The sequence below is a fragment of the Sphaerodactylus townsendi genome, linkage group LG02 (genome assembly GCF_021028975.2).
Source record: "Sphaerodactylus townsendi isolate TG3544 linkage group LG02, MPM_Stown_v2.3, whole genome shotgun sequence".
Taxonomy (NCBI): domain Eukaryota; kingdom Metazoa; phylum Chordata; class Lepidosauria; order Squamata; family Sphaerodactylidae; genus Sphaerodactylus; species Sphaerodactylus townsendi.
Genome location: NC_059426.1, coordinates 26,893,403 through 26,907,903, shown reverse-complemented (window position 1 = coordinate 26,907,903; position 14,501 = coordinate 26,893,403). Strand labels below are relative to the sequence as shown.

Here is a 14,501-nt window from a genome sequence, read left to right as displayed (position 1 = left end):
TACAACACCAAAGTCAACAATGACAGGAGATATGTGGTAGATGGGCAGTGTGCAGTTTGCTCCCGGTCTCCTACACAGGTTTATCCAAGAGACCAGGTGTTGGATCCAAAGACCAGCTGGCAGGAGCAGAAGGCAACTCTATTCATGCAGTCAGGCAATTCCCACAAATTTCCAGTTTGATTTGCAATCCTTCACTCATGAATTGATGTTGTTCCCAGAGGTCTTCATGAACCTCACAAACAGCTTTTGGGGTGGTGCAGGGGGGGGGGGGGCAGGTTCCGTAAGAGGAAGAAGCTGGAAAGATCTATTCCAAAAACAGAGCTCCTGTAGCGGCTCTTCTAAAAAAGCCTCTTTTTAAAGTATGGTGTTAAAGAACCAAGATAATAAAAATCCAGGTAGCCATTTTAAGTTATCATTTGAAATCTTGCCTTCTCTAGATCACTGTTTCCTCATGGTCTCTCACATAGTGTGTGGATTTTTTGGACGTCTTTTGCCTCGTTTGAAATTTTAATATGAAATGGGTCCTCACAAGGACATATTTACCTCCCTTCCAACCGTGACTGGAAGGAAAACAGGCTTCTATACATGAAAAGGCCTTCCGAACGTCTGGCGCAAGCAAATGGATGCTCTGTGGGAGAAAACCAGCACCCTACATAATGCCATATAGATGGCAGGCACCATTCATGTTATTTATTTATTTATTTTATTTTATTTTATTTTATTCTTTCAACTTTTATACCGCCCCATCCCCGAAGGGCTCTGGGCGGTGTACAGCAAGTAGTCACAAGTCAAAATAAAACAGCTAAAACCATTAAAAGCTGCGATAAAAATAAAGGCTACACATAATAACCAAGTACTAAGAATAAGAAATAAAGTGGCATCCGGCAATCCCCTTTTAAATCCTCTCCCAAGGAGGAACGGCAGATCCGAAGATGGCAGAGGCCCAAGTATAGCGGGCCAGGGGAAAGTTATGCTTTCTGTTCTCCAAAACCGAACAATAGAAATCCTCACACATTACCAGTTGCTACTTACTAAGATTTCAGGGCCAAAGCCAAGCTGAAATATTTACTTTCTGAGGAGAGCCCTTTTGGGACAAATAATCAGCATACCAAAGATGCAAGTCTTTTTTTATTTTTTAAGTTGAACCTACATATAAAAGGTCATAGAAAATTCATTGGCTAGCTAATTGTACTTTCTTGACCTTTTTACATAGGTTTTTATTCTTATAAGGTACTCAGAACATTTCCACAAAACATTTTTGCCCTTTCAAACCCCTTAGAAAAGACTAAATGTACTGTTCTCCCTAATCCCCTTTAAAGGCCACACGATCAGCAGTCGCAACTGTGAGGAAAACATGTATTTACCTAACCATCATGGCGCAATAAGATTTTTCAGCTTATTTTATAACACATCACAGAAAAACAAGACTGACCTGCCCTCTTTCACACAGTGTCCTGCATGTTCACACATGTGAGGCCATGGATCTATACACAAAAAATGCCTTGATCCTTTTTATAAAGGATGGGTTAGGGTTAGGGTTATTGCATTACCTATACAATTCTGACCCTCAAAATAGAATCCTATTATTATCTTCATAGCTTAAGATTATTATTAACCTATTTATGATGATGATGATGATGATGATGATGTATCTATGTATATGCGTGTGTGCATATATTTCACATTGTATTTGTGTACTAGAATCTTAAACCACTTTTTCTTATGTAACTATCACTTGCAAATGTTAAGTACATTGTTTATAATTTATGTGGCAGATCATATTCTGTTATTACTGCAACCACTTTAAGTCAGATTGTCTGCCAATTAATATGTATTCCTAAATGATAAAACAATTTTAAAAGATTTTTTTAAAAAAGAAAATAAAAATTCTCCCATCTCTCCCCATATGCACATTTCAGATTTGATAGTCGCACGGAAAGGGTCAGGAGCTTGCAATGGACCAGAGTACTTAAATACGAGAAACTATATTTGAACAGAGGGATAAGAAAACTTCAAGGAAAAAAGAGACAACGTGAACAAAAAGGTGAATACTTTTTAACATTTCTACTAGCTTTACATTGGTGATTCTAGGCCAGGTTATATCTTTCATATATTGATCAAGCTGGATTCCAACAGTCACATCTTAATATGATGAACAGCAGCTATGATACTTTTAATCAGAAGCTTCCTGTTTCAAATGGGATGGGAAGGAAGGGTTTAGCTTCTGGAATTCTGCACAGCTGAAAAATTGTTGTTAGTCTTTAAGGATCCACTAGACTCTTGTTTTTTTTTTTTGTCAGGTTTTTGACCTGTTGAGTATCAGTCAATGCTTCCAGATACGGTTGACAATTTTAAAAGAACTCTTTTTGCTTAGAACAACAGCAAAACTAACCTATCAACCCGCTTGATAATAATGCTTGTAGCGGCACAATGGAACTAACTCTTAAAAAGCCAATTATTACAATTTAAATATGACCTAACAAATTGCATGACAATTCAATTAAAATAAAGGGGTGACCTGTCTCCCTACCCTGGCACTCTGGTTTTTAAAAAAGACTGACAATATCTGACCAGTCTGTTTACCAGGACTCTCCCATCGCATTGTGTGCTTTGCCAGCAATTGTAATCATCACAAAATAGAAATAAAACACGTGGAAGGCTTTCAGCAACGGAACTTTTATCCTGCTCTCAGGGGCGTAACGAGGCAGCCCTTGGCAAACTGTAGCCCTGGGCAAAACCTGAGTTGGATGCCCCCCCCCCCCCCCCCCAATGGGCGGCCACTCCACCACAACCAAAATTTATTTTTGCACCAGGACATTGGTGCCTGCAGGGGGTGCATTCTTAGACATATCAGCACTGAAATCTCAGCATATCATCAGGAGACTGTCCTATGCTAATTCCCAGTTTCTTGGTGGAGGTTTGGTTCAAGGAGTCCAAAGTTATGTGGACTCCTGTGCTGGGTGCCCCAATGTTTCCAATGGGAGCTAATAGGAGATGGGGGCTACAGTTTTGAGGGTCCATAACTTTGGCCCCCCCCCTGAACCAAACTGTGACCAAACTTGGGGTGCCATCATCTCCAGATGATACCCTGAAATTTTGGTGCCGAGCACATCCAAAATGCACCCCTGCAGGAACATCCTATAAATTTGCCCAAGAATCTTTGTTCTGCATTGAGTTTCTGCATTGCTGTCAATGGGGGTTGCAGTCTGTGGGGTACATTTAAAGGCACAGTCTCAAACTTCTTCAGGGTCTCATCAGGGACTGCCCTATTTCCCAAGTTTGGTGCAGTTTTGTTCAGTGGGGCCAAAAGTTAAGGACCCTCAACATTGTAGCCCCCATCTCCTATTAGCTTCCATTGGAAACAACGGGGGATAGGGGCACCCCCTTTGGGAGTCCATAACTTTGGACTCCCTAAACCAAATCTCACCAAACTTGGGGGCTAGCATAAGGACAGTCTCCTGATGATACGCAGCCTAAAAACTGCGCCCCCTGCAGGCCAAAAATGGAAAACCACTAAAATACCCAAAAACGAACCCAGCATTTTGATGCCCCCCACAAGGTGATGCCCTGGGCAGCTGCCCACCTTGCCCAATGGGCATTACGCCAGTGCCTGCTCTATTCGGATTCTACTGAAAGCACATTTATTTCAGTAAAATATTGACACTGGAAAGCCTGTTTTGAGCGTTTTCTACAACTGACCTTTGAGCATTATAGCAAGGATCCAAAAAGAATGAGATGAATAGACAGATGGAAAGGTAACTAACTTATGATTGCCCAACTAACATGTTGGAACTGAACAGACTATGCTGTCTTAGGATACACCTGAAGTGTAATTTTCAAATGCTACTTATCAGAGGTGGGATCCAGCAGGTTCTCACAGGTTCCCGAGAGTAGGTTACTAATTATTTGTGTGTGCCAAAAAGGGGTTACTAATTGGTGATTTTGCCACGTGATTTTTGCCTTAGTTACGCCCCTCAGCAGTAGCGCGCAGAACTTGAAGCAGTCTAGCAGGAGGTGCACCAGCATGCGTGGCAGCCTGTGCCTGCATGCATTCATTTCCCGCCCAAGGACCAGCACAGCGGCTGCGTCCTTGCCACAGCCCTGCCCAGGAATGCCCCACCCCCTGAATGCCTGGCCACGCCCCCATCGTGCCCTGCCCAGCCCCACTGGCGCTACACCACAGTTTGAATCCCACCACCATGGGAACCTGTTACTAAAATTTTTGGATCCCACCACTGCTACTAATGGAATTAAAATTGTACCTTACAGACTTAAAGCAGCTAAAAAGTAATGGTGAGTTGTTCCGACACTAGCCCCTGAAGTGCAAGGCTGGGGATGGCAAAACATGACAAAGCAATTCTAATCATAGCTACTCACACAGGAAGAAGCTATATATAATATCTGTGAAGTTTCCAAAGAAAAAATGTGGTATAAAAGACCAATATTGCATTTATTTCAGCAGAAATGATAAGCTTAGAACGAGAACAATACCACTGCGTTCTCATAGTCACAAAAATGGGATACTATTGAAGTGTGCATACCGGAGATAATAAGGGTAAACTAGCAGCTGAACCATATGAATGAAAGTTTTTATGAAAAAAAAAAAATTGGTGAGATAAGTACAGAAGTTCTCTGACTTGCTTACAGACTTACAATTTTTTTCTTCTGGGACTTCAGATCTTCTAAGGCTTCATCTAGAAGAGAAAATTTAGATAAATGTTTTAATATTTACGATGTGACAAAGAAAAGATACCTCCGTGTAAATAGAGAAACGGTCACACGCAAAATCACGATATCAGATTTTGTCTCTGATCTGTTGGTTTTAGGCAACATCAGATTAATCAAGCTTCTACTGAAACTGAAATATTTGTGCCACGCCGTAAAACAAGTGCAATAATCCCCTCCCGCAAATGTATATGAAGTTGTTGATATAGACAGCTTCACTTTTTAAGAAGGGCTCAGCAGAACTTAAGATAAAATGAGCTCTAAGCGTCAATCTCAAATTTAACATGTTATCATAGATTCAACCTTGCAATGCTTCCAGGTTAATGCCATTTTGCTGAAGAAGCTATTGCTACTCAAAAAGTAATTTCCTATAATATGAAAATGAAGGGGCACTATTATAGCCTATATAAAAACACCACATAAGCTTTTCTCAGCCTCTCGGAAAGATAAGAGAAAAATCAAAATTTAATGCATGCGGGGTTTTCACAGAAATCGATATAAACAGTTTAGAAAAATCAATATATAAGCTACTATCAAATATGTTATAATTGTCTTGCAAATCCTTTGGTCGGGGCAGGCATCAATTTTGTATAGGGCCTAGCATAACACCAATGTTAAATACACGTAAAGTTGTATTAGAGGCTTGAGATCTCAGGTAGAATGTCATGTGGTGAAGAAGAAGAAGAAGAAGAAGAAGAAGAAGAAGAAGAAGAAGAAGAAGAAGAAGAAGAAGAAGAAGAAGAAGAAGAAGAAGAAGAAGAAGAAGAAGAAGGAGGAGGAGGAGGAGGAGGAGGAGGAGGAGGAGGAGGAGGAGGAGGAGGAGGAGGAGGAGGAGGAGGAGGAGGAGGAGGAGGAGGAGGAGGAGGAGGAGGAGGAGGAGTTTGGATTTATATCCCCCCTTTCTCTCCTGTAGGAGACTCAAAGGGACTTACAATCTCCTTTCCCTTCTCCCCTCACAACAAACACCCTGTGAGGTAGGTGGGGCTGAGAGAGCTCCAAAGAGCTGTGAGTAGCCCAAGGTCACCCAGCTGTGAGTAGCCCAAGGTCACCTCCACAGCTCGGGCGGCAGAGCGGGGAATCAAACTCAGTTCTCCAGATTAGAGTGCACTTGCTCTTCACCACTACACTACTGCTGCTCCAGATACTACTGACCCCTGAAGACTGCCACAAACACAGATTACTGCAAGACCACCACCCCCCTTCCAAAAGGCCCATCTCCATGTATGTCATGCTGAATTCCTGGAAGAATGGGAAGATACAAACGAACTTCTGAAAACACTTCTAGAAAGCGTGCAAGTATCTATCACTGCACATGCATGAAAACCTTGACAGAATTCAACCATAAACCATAAACATGAGACAGATTCCAAAAGTGCAAACTCACAGCAGGGTTTGCCCATTCCTCTCAAGGCAGCTGTGCTTCTCCCCTGGATAGACTGTCCTTCAGAAAAACAAACAAACGCAAAGAGCAGCCAGCAAGGATCTCATCTGCTCTCTCCCTCAAACAGCCCTGTCAGTGGGCACAGAACAAGGGAAAGGCATATCCCTGTCCAAACTGGGACTTTAAACCCTTATCTTCGGAGGTGCACAGCAGAAGCTATTTAGATGCTATGCTGGATAGCAAAGTCCTTGGTGCCACAGTGACAAACATTCAACATTCAGTTTCTAGACAACATCCATTCTCAGACAGAATCATTTCTCCCTTTTAAGCTTCTTCATTTTAGAAGGGTTTCTAAGGCAATACTCACGTGAAGGGGCTTGATTATGCGAGGCAATGGATATTATGCTAGGTTTTTTCATCGTTCAAATGATTTCATTTCATCTAAGGGGTTTCTCAAAAGTAAAGTCGGACCGTGATGCACCTTTATCGCAGTGAAGATGTCTATGAGTTTTGGCGCCATCGGTTTTTAGGACTGTTTTGATTTGTTTGTTTGTTGGGACGCGACATTTTATCATTGTGGTATGTATTTATAAATTAATTGCTGAACCTTGTCATTTTTTCATGATGTGAGCTGCCCTAAGCCCTATTTGGGCGGGGAGGGTGGGATACATAATAAATCAGTTCAAAAATGCTTTAAAGAAAGATTTGATAAGTGTTCCCTTCAGTATTGAGGTCCAACTTTTTTGAAGCTCTCAGCTGGATTAAATCTCTCGACGGATCACCACTTGACCCTTCCAAGTGGCAAGGGCAGCATGTCACAGTGACATGATAAAAACAATGATAAACATGATAAAAACAAACAACCTGCAGGTAGCGTAATACGCCTAAAAACCACGATTAATTTGCAGCATTTTTGCTCTGGGACTTGAAGGAATTCAGGGCATTGTATATCTTTCTCCTCTCCTCAGTTTTATCCTCCAAACTACCCTGTAAAGTAGATCAGGCTGAAAGAAAGTGAGTGATCCAAGGTCCCCAGACGCTTACACCGCAGAGTGCGGATTTGAACCTGGTCTACCAAATCATAGCCAGGTGCCTTAACCGCTAAACCCAGTGGTGTTCTGCCCAGGAGGACATATGGGGTCAAATGTCCCCGGGCGGAGGCCATTTAGTCACCTATGGGGGATGGAAAATCGCCCCCACACCCCTCCTCCCTACCCTGGGTTTTTACATTTTACATTTTCCCTAGATAAGCCTCCCAGCCGCCCTCAGCCAGCCACGTGCTGAGCAGGAGGGGCGCACATGCACCGGGGAGGAAAAGACAACCAGCTTTGCGAGGCGGAGGAGACATGCCCTCAGTTCCCTCTGCGCTGCTGCCTCTCCGAGACAAGGTTTGAAGCGCCGTTGGATGCCAGGCGGTCATCAGTCTCCCAACATGTCAGAAAGGAGCACCCCTGCCTCAAAGTCTAGGGGGCTGGGAGGCATGATGGGGCTCGAGACCCAGGCACCTCTCACCTGCGTCATGTGGGGGGTGCCTTTGGCCACCCACCACTGCCTGCCAACCTGCCTTGCCCCATCCCGACACTCATCTCGCTTGCCACACGCCCGTTCACCCACCCACCCTGCTCTCTGCTCACATACCTGCCCCACTCACTCACAGCTCACTTGCTCACCACTTGCCCCACTTGCCTACCCCAATTGGGGGGGCACAATTGTGTTGGGAGGGTGCAATTGGGGGGGGGCATCCAATCAGTACTTGCCCCAGGTGCCATTTCTTTCAGGTATGTCACTGACTAAACCACCCAGGGTTTCTTTTCTTTCTTACTTGCTCTACTACAAAGAAGATCATTCAGGCAGATAGATCACAGCCATCATCCATTAGCTTTCTATATATCACTGAATTCTTTTTCAGTATTTCTGTCCAATGGAAGATTGAAAACAAAAACAGTTCATCATACAAGGGAATATCTGTCGTTTATTAACAGAATTCAGCTTAGAATATTCACAGCATCCTTATGGTTGCCAGAGACCTCAATGGTACCTACCCTACAAGGATAATAAAATGCTGCAGCTTGTAAACAGAATTTGTAATGTTTGTGAACAGACAGGAGCAACTGCAGTAAGATATTTGCTTTCATACGTTTAAAAGTCACACACAAGTAAATAAAGGTCTATGTTCTATCTATGCATACAAATGGGCAGAAGTGAGATATCATTAATCAGGGAAGTAAAATAAAAGAAATACAGTGGAACCTCGGTTTTCATTGCCTTTGGTTTTCATCGGTTTCAGTTTTCATCGATTTTTCCAGTGAAAAATTTGTCTCAGTTTTCATTGATTTGCCTCGGTTTTCATCGCACTCCAGGTGTAAGGTGCAGGGTTTGTGGAGAAAAAAATCACCGACAAAGCTGTTGCAGGCTGTGTCTGCAACTTGTTTAATGACAATGTCTTGCCCCATTTCAGACAAATCTTAAAGAGGCGTCAGAAACAGACCTCTTTGGACAGCTTTCTGGTGCGACATTGGTCTACTGGCTCTGAAGCTGGTCCTAGTGTTATTGTTTGTTACTGTCTTCAGCATTAAACACTATGTTTATTCACCCAAAAATGAGGGTTTGGTATGTTTTTGGAGCGCCTAGAACGGATTAATTGGATTTACATTGATTCCTATGGAAATCATTGATTCTTTCGGACGGATTACCAACGAAAACCGAGGTTCCACTGTATAATGCATATCTACCTATCACTTACACAGATGCCCAAGCTAGTCATATTTTCCCCTGATCCATGATCTGGATAGGTGTTTTTTTTTTCATTACATTATTTATAGTCCACCTTTCTCTTTGAGACTCAAGGCGGATTACACAGTGCAAGGCAATATAACCAACAGCCGGGACATTCAATAAGCAATAGGGTTTGTAGTATAGAAGTTTGAATACAAGCACAAATCTGACACAGAGCTGAAACAAAGCATAAGCATTTAAGACGACACATTAAACAGGGCGGAAACCCCTTCCTAAGAGCATACTGAGGACAACGAAGAGTACACAGAAGTATAGTCACTATCCCTTTATCAAAGTATCTTTCTAAATCATTTCCTTACAATACAGCCCTTTTACCTGCATAAAAAAAACCTTCACTCCTGAATAATTCAGGAGGTTCTGCATGGTTCGTGCACAGTTAGGAGAGCGGGAGTCTTGCTAACCTTATCTATGAAAAACCTTGAGTGACTAAGTGACTATTCAGCTATGGAATGTGACTTACAAGAAGAGTCTTTTAAGCTGCACTCCAAGACTATACAATTCCACCAGGTCCGCAAACCAGACTGTAGAGAGAGCCATAAAGCACAAATCCCACGTTTTAGACGAACTCAAAGGGAAGAAAAGGCAATCAGAAACCTTTTCTAGTGGGGAGCCTGTGGTCTGGGAGTTTTCAGCTCATGATACCAGGTTTCTCTTATCAGTCTCCCCTGCCACCATGGCCAATTGGCCATGCTGGCAGGGGCTGATGGGAATTGTAGTCCATGAACATCTGGAGAGCCACAGGTTGCAGACCCCTGCTCTAGTGAAACGTACAACTCTCTAACCTTCCCTTTCTTCATAAGCCATTTAGACTTAGACATACGGGGGTCCTATCCCAAAGGCAGAATTCTGGGAAGAACACTGTCACAACTATCTGCCCCTTCTCTCGGCCTCCCCTAGCGTCCAACCTGCCGCTCTCTATCAGTGTCTCAACTAGGGATGCCAGCCTCCATTATGGAAAGAGAAAGGCCCCTTCTGCACATGCAGAATAATGCACTTTCAATCTACTTTCACAATGGTTTGCAAGTAGGTTTTGCTGTTCCGCACAGTAAAATCCAGCTGCAGAGTGCATTGGAAGTGGATTGAAAGTGCATTATTCTGCATATGCGGAAGGGGGCTAAGAAAGGGGAATTTTGCCCTGTTCCCCCTCTTCACTGCAGTCCCCCAGGCCATATGGCTTCATTGTCCATGTGGGCCCCACAACATTGAACACGAGCTTTTCAGAATAATTCAGGAAATTACTGGGAGGAGGAAGAGGGCAAGAAAGATGAGCATTCTTTCTTTTAAGTTTTGTTGGATGCAGTCTTTAATACCTTCGCCACTCCCATATTGATGGGCCACAATTAACCGATATTTCCAAGAGAAATATAAGCCTTTCCAGGGATTTAGAAACGTTGCTTCTCTGTCCTAAAAGCTCATTCTTTAAAATTTGCAAGCATTTCACAAAACGTCCCCAAGGCCAGACACAACAGGACCACTGATATAAATTCATTTGGCACAAAGTTATTTTTGCCAGTCATATATTATATCAACTTCGCTATCAAATCTTAAACTGCTGTACCAAGTCAAGTAAACTAGCCAAACCACCACACACGTGCCAAGATTACCAGGTCCGGATAACGTAGCTAACAAATGAGGGGAACTCAGGATAGCAACCAGGGAGCTAAGTAGCATATTTTAAGAGCCCAAATCCAGACTGAGTGCTACCAGCTGCCAACCACTAATTCAAATCATGCATATTTTCCTTATTCCAGAAGCATTCTGGAGTATGTTGGGTATAATAAAGGCAAAAATGTTGGGTATTTATCAAAATATTAACAGCTGTAATGATGCATCTAACACTGCTATACTAATTGCCTTATCGGATCAAATATTCTTTATCTTGTTGCCACTTTAGTGTTTAGCATTCAGAAACATTTAAGTATCTTACAATTAATCCATTCACCGTTACATGATTCATTTGCTATTTCACAGCTGAGTATAAAGCTGAAAAGGTTTCTCGGGGTCTTAAAGGAGTCAAATCATGCCCACAAGACCATCTTGAACAGCTGTGATAGAAGGCAGCTCCAGACAATGTAATCCAAACACACACTTTTGCTCAGGCTTAAATAAACTTCAAAAGCAATATGGAGAAATATATACTTACTGTTCCTTTCTGTCCTTTTCGAAAAGATGAAAATGAGGAGAGTTCTTATAGACCAGACTCTGGGAAGAAAAAAACGTTCCGGCATTAAAGTTTAGACAAGTGGAAATTGAACAGTTGTGTAACATCCTTTTAATTACCATGGCTAATCGTAAACAAGCTGACCTTTGTAAAGAGGATGAAAGTTGCATAATGGGACCCTCACACAGACATGGTAGACATCTCTACCTTTTCAGAAGCCTTCCCAAGTAGGCAGAAAAATATACCATGTGACAATGATCCAAAAGGGAAACAAACTCAGCATGACAAGGACTGAGTGTGCTTCATATGGAACGCCACGTGTCGAACAGCTGAACGTCAGTAAAAGGAAGGCGAAGGGGGAAACTCAGCTTTCCCAAGCATCTGAGATTTTACAGGATCCTGCAGGGTGAATTTAGGAATTATTCCAAATGGTCTCACCCCCCACCCCACCCCCGCCCTGCAATTCCTTGTGATCCTCAGCTTGTGATCCTACTCTGCCACTTGATCACGACCATCACCCTCAGAAAACAACTACTGCCAAAGTCCAGCTTCACAGAAACCTCCGTTCCACATCTCCTTAAATACTTGCTGCATATGTTCATTATATGGGCCATTAAACTTGTTTTGAGGCAAGAACATTCAGGTTGCAAACTATCGCAAACATTGTCGAAGGCTTTCACGGCTGGAATCACTGGGGGTGCTGTGTGGTTTCCGGGCTGTATGGATCTGATGAAGATGCCAGCCACAGATGCAGGCGAAACATCAGGAGAGAATGCTGCTAGAACACGGCCATACAGCCCGGAAACCACACAGCACCCTATCGCAAACATTCTCCAGAAAGGTCCTACTGAAAGCAAAGGAAATACACTGAGGATTGCAATCCAGTGGTGGGATTCAGAAGGTTCGCAACACTTCGGTAGAACCGGTTGTTAAAATGGTGCTTGTAAACGAGCAGTTGTTAAATTATTTGAATCCCACCACCAGAACCGGTTGTTAAATTTTGAATCCCACCACTGTTGCAATCCATTAGCTGATCATACCCTTTCCTGGGCATTCATCTCGTTTTGCATTAAGGGAACTGAGAATAAAGATTCTTGGCCTTCAAGGATGGACTGCACTGCGTTCTTAAGACTCCACCATTCTCATCTTCAACTTTGGGGACTGTTGCTGTGGACATCAGTGCTCCCAGGCAAGAGCAACTGTGTCCATTTCCTGAGCAAACATCTTCCTGAAGAAAGCAAAGCGACACATGAAGGATTCCTTGCTATTCCAACTACCTGCATTATTCTGGGGGCTCCTGGGTTCTGCCAGTAATCAATAAATCCCCAAGTGTACATTTCCCCCAGAGGGAGAAGTCAGTATAGCTCTTCACTTCAACAACTGTCTTCTGTTGCCGTGGCCTGTAAGGGCCCTGAGAGGGTCATAAGGAGAGGCGCATAGACAATAGTGGCCCTCAGAGGCACACGTGGACCACAGAGGTACCATCAGGGATTAATTAAATGTTTTTAATTAAAATATTTATATCCCAACTTATCTCCTTAGACTTTAGAATAGCCTGTGCCTCTTATAAGCATAGCAGATGCCTGTCTATTATTATTAGAGCGGCAGTGGTGTAGAAGGTTAAGAGCTTTTGTATCTAATCCGGAGGAACTGGGTTTGATTCTCCGCTCTGCCGCCTGAGCTGTGGAGGCTTATCTGGGGAATTCAGATTAGCCTGTACACTCCCACACACGCCAGCTGGGTGACCTTGGGCTAGTCACAGCTTCTCGGAGCTCTCTCAGCCCCACCTACCTCACAGGGTGTTTGTTGTGAAGGGGGAAGGGCAAGGAGATTGTAAGCCCCTCTGAGTCTCCTGCAGGAGAGAAAGGGGGGATATAAATCCAAACTACTACTCCTCCTCTTCTTCTTCTTCTCTTAACCACTACGCCACTGCTGCTCCTAGCACAGAGCCCATTAGAACCCAGAATAATTAGCTTCCCATATAGAAGGCTGCTCTGATGCTCCCTTCAGCGAAACAGCCTTGAAAAGCACAGAAGTGGTCTGGTGTGTCTTTGGATTTCCTTTTTCTCACTGTATAGTCTCTCTTTCAAGAAGACTCTCTCTGTTTCCAGGGATATTTTCCCAAACAAATCTTTCAAGAAACACCTGTAAATCACGACAGCTCCCAAGCTTGCAATGCACCCACCCACCCCACCTGCCTTACTGCAACTCGCTGCATTGTAAATACAAATCTATTTCTTAAGACAAGTTGTACTTACATAATGGGAAATGCGAAAAGCGGGAGTGTCATAATGAACCTTGCTGTCCAGTCGTCAGGAAGGTAGCAAAAATAAATAACCAGGCAGGTAAGAAGATAAAGAACGGACGAATAGAGAAGAAGCCTTCCAACCCACAGTTTCTGCTGCCTTTGATTTTTCTCTCTAAACTCTTCAAGTGCCTGGATATCCTGGGAATGAAAAACGGGATCTTTGGGTTAAAACCATTGCACATTAGCAGCATTTAACCACATTCGCTATGATGTTATTCTTCAACAGGTAATGTGAAGACTTAGCTACTGAACAGTATCCTTGATATTCTTGAGTTTAATCCAGGGTACAATGCACCCCTATGCAGTGGTGGGATCCAAAAATTTTAATAACAGGTTGTGATGGTGGTGGGATTCAAAAAGTGGCGCCGCCGAACACACACACACCTCCAGTCCCTATTGGGCAGGGAGGTTGCTTTAGTAACCCCTTCTCGGCACTCAGAAAAAATTAGTAACCACTTCTAGAGAAGTGGTGAGAACTGGTTGGATCCCACCTCTGCCCCTATGCCCTGTGAGTTGTGCCACTCTTAGGCCCCTTCCTCACATGCAGAATAATGCCCTTTACATCCACTTTCACAGTTGTTTGCAAGTGGATTGTGCTATTCCGCACAGTAAAATCCAGCTGGAAAGTGAACTGGAAATGCATTATTCTGCACATGCGGAAGGGACCTAAGCTATATGCATAGCTCTCTGTGCCAGCAGAACTAGAACAATGGCAGAAGACAAACAAAAAAAGCAAGGAAGTGCTCACCTACTGCATTTTACTAAATGTTTCTTATATTGAGGTGAGAAATGAACAATATGCCATTCTATTACATCTGATACAATCAGAAAAGCAATGCTCCTTTTGTGTGCAGTTTTACCAGTGTATTAGCTGAAATAACTGAGAAATCAGTTATGTTTTAGTCATTGGCTCTGTGTAGTTACTAGTGTTTATTCTCCAACGCCCCCAATCCCAACTAGATTTCTCCCAATTTTAAATCTCTAATCTGGAGAACAGGAGTCAATACTCTGCTCCCACACATGAAGCCTGTTGGGTGACCTTGAACCAGTCACAGTTCTCTCAGAACTCTCTCGGCTCCACCTAAAGCACAAGGTGCCTGTTGTGTGTGGAGCAGGGGTGTGTGTGTGTG

General features: G+C 43.2%; 1 protein-coding gene across 6 annotated transcripts in view; it reads right to left on the bottom strand.

Annotated features, from left to right (window-relative positions):
- LNPK (lunapark, ER junction formation factor) overlaps window positions 1-14,501 on the bottom strand; it is a 52,117-nt gene that overhangs the window by 26,533 nt on the left and 11,083 nt on the right. For all 6 annotated transcript variants that reach the window (XM_048485628.1, XM_048485630.1, XM_048485632.1 and 3 more), the window contains exons 4-6: window positions 13,322-13,509; window positions 11,046-11,104; window positions 4,654-4,694 (exon numbers count right to left, since the gene is read on the bottom strand). In XM_048485628.1, coding sequence (XP_048341585.1) covers window positions 4,654-4,694; window positions 11,046-11,104; window positions 13,322-13,509 — 288 coding nt within the window. The remainder of the gene's footprint in view (window positions 1-4,653; window positions 4,695-11,045; window positions 11,105-13,321; window positions 13,510-14,501) is intronic.